The sequence below is a fragment of the Centruroides sculpturatus genome, unplaced genomic scaffold (genome assembly GCF_000671375.1).
Source record: "Centruroides sculpturatus isolate CEXI.00-Female unplaced genomic scaffold, Cexi_2.0 scaffold1365, whole genome shotgun sequence".
Lineage (NCBI taxonomy): Eukaryota > Metazoa > Arthropoda > Arachnida > Scorpiones > Buthidae > Centruroides > Centruroides sculpturatus.
This window is the reverse complement of record NW_019385614.1, coordinates 148,672-157,955: the sequence shown is the minus strand read 5'-3', so window position 1 is coordinate 157,955 and position 9,284 is coordinate 148,672. Positions and strand designations below refer to the sequence as shown.

General features: G+C 31.0%; 1 protein-coding gene across 1 annotated transcript in view; it reads right to left on the bottom strand.

Moving 5' to 3' along the window:
* LOC111640597 (abnormal spindle-like microcephaly-associated protein homolog) overlaps positions 1-9,284 on the bottom strand; it is a 73,243-nt gene that overhangs the window by 16,793 nt on the left and 47,166 nt on the right. The window contains exons 19-20 of the mRNA XM_023386621.1: positions 4,099-4,293; positions 341-3,708 (exon numbers count right to left, since the gene is read on the bottom strand). Coding sequence (XP_023242389.1) covers positions 341-3,708; positions 4,099-4,293 — 3,563 coding nt within the window. The remainder of the gene's footprint in view (positions 1-340; positions 3,709-4,098; positions 4,294-9,284) is intronic.

Sequence of the window (9,284 nt, the reverse complement as noted above, 5' to 3'; positions counted from 1 at the left end):
TTTTTATATTTTTCAATATATTTATTTTGTTTGTACAAAATAAAAAAATAATTTTTAACGATACAATAGTCTTTGTTAGGCTTAACATCGACGAAAATTCAACGCGAAGCGACACGCAACGGAGAAAAATTTCAACATCGGATATGTTAAACTATTCTTTCGTACATAAATCGGTTATCCGAAATATCAGTTATACGAACAACCCCAGTCCCCAATTGATTCGGAAAATCAACGCTCTACTGTAGTTACTTAAATTATAAATAATTTTTGATAAATCATGTAACAGTAGTTAATAAAATAGTAATAAATATTCAAAAATTTAAAAACAGATAACACTTACTTTTTAATTTTTTGCTGTTCAGCTTTATAACTTCGCCACCTCCGCTGTATCAAAATTGCAGCACTGCGAATTCTCAGATAATGTCTTCTCTCTCGAAAACTACGGTAGCAAGATTGTATTTTGATAATTTTCTTTCTTGCGTCAAGATAGCATTTTTTTTGATGATATCTTCTGTACCAAGATTGAATTATAACTGCATTAAGGTTCTTATAAAATAAAACTTTTGACTGTAAATCTGATGTTTGCATATACAGTTTAGCAAAACTTTTCAGAGGAGGACGTTTCATGCAATCAAATAATCGTTTGCACAGAATCATTTTATACCACGATTGTATTTTCACAGCAGCTTTTGCACGCAAATAATGAATTTCTAGAAGAAAAAACGAAACTGTAGGTCTCAATACACAAGTTGAATAGAGTGTTTTAATTTCTTTCACAATTTGGTATTTAATATAAAATCTCTGGATGATTATTGCAGCTTTCCATTGCTTTATAAATTCTGCTTTTAAAGTTCGTTGTAGTAGTATTGCTTTCCATCTTTTCTGTACAATAATTGAAGCTTTCCTTAAATTTAAAAATTCTCTTCTCGTTTTTAGTGTTCTGAACTTTCTCTGAATTACTTTTGCTGCATTCTCCCGTCTTTGCCTGTGTTTATGCAGTAAACATCGTCGCCACCATGCCTGGATAACAACACATGCCTTTTTCATAATTAAGTATCGTTTCCTGTGAAAATTTCGCTTGATTGTAGCTTTAAAATATCTTTGTAATGTAATGACAGCATTTCTTGTTTGCAAATATTTTTTCTTTTCTTGTTTCATGCGATAAATGGCCTGCAATCTCAAACAGGCTTTCTTTGTCTTCAGATAGTTATTTCGAACCAGACGCATCCGAATAAGAGACTGAATCTTGATAATGGCCATTAAATATCTTAATTTTCTCTCTTTATAAGACTTATATGCTCTTTCTATTATACCCACAGCTTTCTTCCTTTGAAGGTATTCAAGATGCAGCTGTTTTTCAAACAGGAATCTTCTGAAGCATTTCTGTATAATGAGAACAGCACTGTAAATTCTTCTATATTCTCGAACAGCTTTCTTTCCCTTATACCAAGCTTGAATTTTAATTGCAGCTTCTTGATGCTGCAGAAATTTTTTCCTAGCAATAAATCTTCGAACTGTTGACTGTATCTTAATGACCAAAAGCCTCGTCTTTTTATAATTTTCATGTACTTTCCTACCATAATAGTATGCTCGAAAATGCCGTTGAATAATTACCGCACTCTTTTTCATCTTACATAATTCCTTTCTATGTATATATGCTCGAAAATAGGATTGAATCAATATGCAGGCACTTTTCTGTCTGACATACTGTTGATGCACTAGCACCATTCTAAACCAAGACTGTAAAGTAATCGTAGAATTTTTAATCTTCACATACTTATTCCTTTCTTCCTTGCCTTTTAAATATGCTCTATAATATGTTTGTATCACAACTGCTGACATATTCATTCTTTGAATCAATTTTCTACAACTATAACCTCTCCACAAAGATTGAATTTTTATACAAGATGTTTTTTGTGCTATATATTGTTTCCTCTGTATTCTCATTCTTATGTATGCTTGTAATTTAATAGAAGATGCACGCAATAAAAGGAACTGATTTCTCATTTGCAGCGCTTCTCTTCTGATGCGAAAATGTTGTTGTAATGTAATTGCAGCATTAAGCACTTTTAAATATCTCGATCTCTGTTGATACATGCGTACCATCGATTGAATTTTAACAGCAGACCTCAAAAGTTTTTTGTAGTTTTTCTGAATTAAATATCTCCTAACATGAGACTGAATCATGATAATAGCTTTCAACTGTCTAAATTGTTTTCTGCACACAAAACCTCTATATGCTGACTGAATTGTAAGTACGGCAGACTTTTTTCTTATATAATCCTCTCTCACTTTCTTACCAATTAATTTAGCTCTATATTGTCTTTGAATAGTAATAGCAGCATATTTTTTCTCAATATAAACTTTTCGCACTTTCTTAGATTTCCATTGAGACTGAATAAAAATGGAATATTTTTTTAATTTCAAAAATTCTTCTCGCTGGCATCTCATCAGTAAAACAGATCTATAAAATTTCTGAATAGAAATGGCTGCAGCATGCAATTTTTTAAAACTGCGTCGTACTAACCAACTTCTTATTGAAGACTGTAGTATAACTGCCGCTTGCCGTTTTCGTAGGTAAACTTTTCTCTGATAGTAACCTCTATAAACTGACTGAATCATTATTGCAGACTCTTTCATTTTAATGAAAGTTTCTCTCTGTTTTCTGCTAAGTACCTGAGCAATTCGAATTTTTTCTATTACACTAACAGAGTATTTTAATGATAAATATCGCTTCTTTGTCAAAAACATGCGAACAAAAGCTTGAATTGTAACAACAGCCATCTTCTGTTGTACAAATTCTTTCCTCACTACATAACATCGAAATAAAGATTGAATAAGAATGGTAGCTCTGTAAATTTTAATATAATTCTCTCTTTCTTTTTTTCCAAGCAGATATGCCTTCCATCTTTTTTGTATAACCATTGTTGCCCATTTTGTTTTGTTATATTGTTTTCTTGCTTTTAAACCTTTAAAAGCTGCTTGTATAATAACAGCAGATTTTCTAATTTTTTTCCATTGTTGTTGACAAACCCATTTTCTTACATATGACTGCACTAAAATGATTTTATTTTTATAAATAAGGTATTTCTCTCTCTCTTTTCTCATTAACAAAGTAGCCCTCCATCTTCTCTGAATATTCATAACAACTTTTTTGGTCCTATTAAAGGTTTTTTGGGCTGTGTATTGTCTCACATATTTTTGTATTATTATAGCAGCCTGTTTTTTCTTTAAATATTCCCTTCTAATTCTAATGCCTCGAAACCAATTTTGAATTTTTACAGCAGCTTTTCTTAATGACAGATATTCCTCCCTGACTAACCTGCCTTTTAGAATTGCCCGATATCTCTGCTGAATTGTAATGATGGCAGTTTTTGTCTTTAAATAATTTAATCTAGCAATCCACATCCTTGTATATGATTGTAAAATAACTACCGAAGTGTATAGACCCCTGTATCTTTTCTGTTCAATTATCCTCTTGAAATGGCTCTGAATTAAAATTACAGATTGTTTTAAGTGTAAATACTTTTTTCTTTCTAGTTTGGCAAGTTGTAATGAACGGAAATAATTCTGTATACTGAGTATGGCTTTATATATCTTCTTGTATTTTTTTTGGGCTAGATAACGACGCACATGTGCCTGTAACAAAATGGTAGCACTTTTCTTTCTGTCTAACATTTTCCTAGCTAAATATCCTCTAAATGTTTTCTAAAAAAAAATAAAAAAAAAAAATATTAAATCATCATTTGTTATTTGAAACTAAAATGTCAAATATTAAATTTACCTGTTATAAGAGACTGTTTATAGCAGTGTATGAGTATTAATTGCAATTTTTTCATTGTGTTATAGAAATTGCATTATAGTAACCTCGCCAATTTTTTTGTATTATGAGGGCAGATCTTAGTTGTTTTTCCATCTTTCTCTTGGCAAGAAATTTTCTTACACAGTTTTGTATAANACAAAATGGTAGCACTTTTCTTTCTGTCTAACATTTTCCTAGCTAAATATCCTCTAAATGTTTTCTAAAAAAAAATAAAAAAAAAAAATATTAAATCATCATTTGTTATTTGAAACTAAAATGTCAAATATTAAATTTACCTGTATTAATATAGCCATTTTCTCCTGGTGTTGTTTTATCTTCTCTAATCGTATATTATTTATCAGCCGCCTTGCTCTGTAACCTCGCCAATTTTTTTGTATTATGAGGGCAGATCTTAGTTGTTTTTCCATCTTTCTCTTGGCAAGAAATTTTCTTACACAGTTTTGTATAATGATAGCAGCTTTTCTTTCCAGCTAAAAAGGAAATTTACATATTATGATATAAATAAAATTTATTCATAATTTAAAAATTCTTATTCTTAAAAACCTACAATGATTTAAAATTTACAGTTATATAAGACTAAATAATCATCATAAATATATGGTGAAAGAAAAAAATGTGCAAGATGATCCCACACTTCTTACATTGTAAAACATTTAACTATTTTCTTATCAAGGGTGAATGTGTATAAAATCTTCAACGAGTACAGGTAGCAGAAATGATTAAAAACTATTGTTTTAATCCAAATGTTTATGGTAAAGGTCAGCATTTAACAGACAAACAGAGCACACACCCCTTCCTGGAATTGAGTAAAAGATTCCACAAATTATAGTTGTAAAAGTAATTGAGATATGTGTCCTTACATCTGTGACCATAGAATGCTTTGTCTGCCTTTAATGCTGTATTCTATAATCAATTTGTGAAAAACCCCAAAAAATTAAATAAAAATTTAATGATGTACAGTAATTATTTGTTTCTTAGCTTTGCCCCTGGAAAATTTTCTGCAGATGGCCATGCCTAGTACTACTTTATTTGTCAAGCAGTATATTATAATTTCTATAAGAAGCAATTATTCAATCCCATTTTCTTTCTATTTCACATTTATAACAACAGATTAATAAATGGAAATAGTATTTTATTTTATAATGGTGTGTAAATACATTTACTTACATTTCATAACCTTTATTAATGTAAAAACATCATTTAAAACAAAAAGTTTAACAATAAAACTAAAAATGAGGATCAAATAACTGTGAGGACCCGAACAGGGGTCGACTGAGAGGTCCGAATTATGGGTTCGATCGAAAATAAAGAGATCCTTTTCAGACGATTAAGCAATGTCTCGATTAGGTGTCTCGATTAAACAATGCAATTGTTTTTTTCGTAAATTTGTTAAACAATGGAAACGGATAAATTCGAGGAAAATGCGACGAGAGAGAGGAATCATATTCAGTCNGTTTTGTACTTTTTCAAAATCGTTGAATTTACTTAAACTCCAAATTGGCGACGCATAACCCAGCGAATTCATAATGATAGTATTGAAGAGTTGGAAATGTATTTGTAGATTTTTCATTTTGGTCTTACAAAACAGGATTATTAAATTATTTATTAAATTGTTAGCCTTATTTATTGATCTTTTATAGTGTTTATCAAATGAAAGATTAGGAGTAAATATTACTCCCAAGAATTTGACTTCATTAACTGTTTTTATTTCTTCAGCTATGTTTAAATCGAAAATATTAGAAATGCATTTGCCTAGAAGTTATTACTCGATGTGCCATTAAAAAGTTTAATTGAAAGTTTTGAGTCTGGCATTTTAATATGCAATTAATGAAGTAATGCAATTATAAAAAAAATTTATCATAATTAACAAGGTTCCAAAAACAGAAAACTTAAGTAAATATTACAAAAATATCATTACATGATGGGAAAATGATACAGTATCAAAAATTTCTTCCAGAAACTACAGAACGGTAGCAGTTTTATCACCAAAAGAGGTGCATGTAACAGATGTCTGATTCACTTACTCTGCGAGCTCTGACAACCCATTGTAGATTTGGTTATGTCAATAACGAGGACAATCACAAATGGTGAGGAACGAATATATTTGGGTTGACTCACCCATGTAAAATTTCCGAACTAATTTAAATTCAAACTCTAAGCTGGGATCTCTGAAGCAGATGCCTTTACTTCAGTGTCCGTCTGGCTGTCATAGTATGTCAGCTAACAAAAGCCATCCAATATATTAACATAGAGGCAGTTATGAATTACCATTTTGCATATGCTGGATTGATAATGGAGGAGAATGTTTTATAATTTATGTACTATTTGATTGACGAAAGGAAATACGTGACACTGGTAAAGAACACTGTTCTGAAATTTTTTTGATGATGTTTGTCTCTATTATTTTGGTTTCATGATTAAGTTAGTCACTTTGGGATAATTTTTGTGTTTAATAAACATTATTCAGATAATTGTATTCTATCTTTAGACAACAACAGATATAATCCAAACCAGTAATTTTTTGTTCTACACTTATCTTCATATTGAAATCATCAGTTATTAAAGAGAAATATAAAAACAAATACAAAATTTTGTTGTAACAGCAACAAATTTCAATTTAGATTGAATTATTTAGCCTAATAAATAGGGTTGTAATAAATTGGATAATAAATTTGAGGGGGGTCTTGGTACCCGAAATGCATTCCTACTAAAATTTGATTGAGGTTAATTAAAGGCTATTTTTAGTAAAATCTAATCTATTTATTCCAGTCAGCCCGATGTGAAAAGCCCTCCAATTTATTACAACCCTATTTATTAGGCTAAATAATTCAATGTAAATTATACTTGTGGGCTAGAAGTGTTATTTAATATTAACAAATTTCAAGTTTGATCACAATATATTTATATTTACAGATCTTAAAATTTATTAAATTGATGATAAATGTAAAATAATTTTCCAATTTTACAAATATTTCATTCTATAAGCAGTAAAAGAATATTAAAAATGATCTTTACCTGTATAGTAGTAGCAGATCTGTAAAGTTTATTCAGATGCATTCTCGTTAACCACGACCTTGTGACAGCCTGTATAGTGATGGCTGCACGATGCCTAACTTCCAGGTAATTTCTGGCCGCTTTCTGAAACGCAATTATACTTTCACGTAACTTCAGATACCGAATTCTTGCAAGCTTGGCTTTAAAATAACGCTGAAAATAAATTATGTGCATGAAATGTAAGATTAGTTAACAAACATTTAATCATTACAAAACTTTTACTTACTTGAATTACAATTACAGCATTTATTTTTATTTCCATTAATTTTTTACATTTATAATGTTTGTAGCATCTCTGAATACGAATGGCATAAATATGAACGTGAACGCAGCAGATAAATCTGTGCAATGCCACATGACGTTCCGCTTCGGGCAACTGATAATAAGAATACAATATTCAAAACTTTGTTTTAAAAAATGTAATTATTAAATAAATAAATAAATACCCTGATATCTTTTAGATCTGTATAACAATTATAACTACTTTGGAGAAGATTGCTCAAACAGTTTTCTTTCACTTGAGTAATGTCGATATTTGTTAAGGAGCATTTCTTTAAAATCTCCATTAGTAATTCTCGTTCCTGTTTTTCTTGCAGTCTTTTCATTTTAATTCTTCGATACCATGCCTGAATATGCAAAATGGCTTCTTCTATCCTGTTAAAATCACTATATTTAGCAATTTGTATTACAGAAATAATGTGTCATTATTTCTATGTAATTAGCTTGTTTATAAACATTCTATATTTGTAAATTCTGTTAATAGAAACTAAACAACAATCAATTTTTTTACATAAAACAGAAATTAAGTACTTTAGTTACAACAGTCAGATAACAAATGCAATAAGTGTCAGCCTATCGTTACAAAAGGTTTTCATTTGGATCAAATTCCGAAATTTTAACTAGTGGTTTGAAAGGAATACATTGGGATATATCTTTGCTACTGGTTCTAATTGTGGAACTAGCCAAAACCATGAAAGGCATGCATATAACAGACCTCATAATGCCACGTTATGTTAATATAAGATATAGACAATTTTAAATTTGAGAAAATATTTTTCTTTGTGCAATGTGTGTAAATTTTTATTACAAATTTCATTTAATTTTATCTTATTTATTGGGTTGCAATTTCCAGATTACAGACCTATATCTTCTCACTGTCTGTCTCCCTGCATTAATCTTGATAACGGAGTTAGATTGATGATAATCAAGACTAGATACAGAAAGCTTAGGGGACGGAAGTCCCAATTAACTGTATACAAACTTACAATCTGGATTGGAAGTCACTTGATTTCAATTAGACATTTTCTAAAGAATGAAAGTTAAAAGTTACTTCTCACCTGGTACTGGTCCAATTTACTTAATATAAACACACATAAAAACCTTTACTTGACCAGTAAAAATATATTTAATGAAAACAACTAACGTTTTCGACTGCTTTCTCAGTCTTCCTCAGGTTTTAAATTCTGATATTCGAAAATCGTTGTGCTTAAATATTTAAACATTTTGGAACATATACATCTTTGCGTATAAAATTCATTACGTGCATGCGTATTAGTCATTACGTACGTGAACCCAAATATTCACAAATATTATTTTACATATACATGTAAACGATGTATAACACCTTACATAGAGTTGTGGGGGCATTCTGCTTCATACGCAAACCTCCAAGCTGCCGAAATATTAATAGCATCTTTATAGTTGATACAGCTATTACGTAATCCTGCTTTATAAATTTCCAAAGCTTCTAGCGTTCGTACGTGTTCTCTTCTGTGTGACATTTTAATGATTTGCGCGTTCTGCAAGTTAGCACTTATGCCAGGGGTCGAAGCATACGTAGATAGGGCAGTGGTGCATCTGTTGTGTTCAATGTCATATTTGTGTTCGCGCATACGTTTATCCAGAGAGCGTATGGTGGAGCCAATATATATAAGATCCCTTTGAAATCTATGGTCTCTTAACGGGACAGAATACACTCCCGGTGCATACCTTTCGTCTATGTTGTCTTTGCTATTGCGCAGAATGTTGTAAATAGTATTGCGCCTCTTATATGCTATTCTTTTGTTTATACGCTTCGCAATTTCTCTGTAAATCGGATCTAGGTGGCGGTTATATTCAACCACCGCTACACACTGCAAATTATTCGAGTTGTTCGTGCGTGAGCTATCGTTGTATACACGTGATGAGTAGGCCAACGCCAGGTTTTGAATTAATCTTTTCCCATACCCATGTTGTGTGGCTATGTTCTGGATGTGTTGTAACTCCGCTAATGTATCTTCAAAGTTTGAGTGGTGTGTGAAAGCTCTCTTGGTTAGGGCCCGGAATGCTGCGACCTTGTACGAAAATGGATCATCCGAACTGGCAGGGATAAATCGAGGTGTGTAGCATGGCTTGTAATGGACCCTAG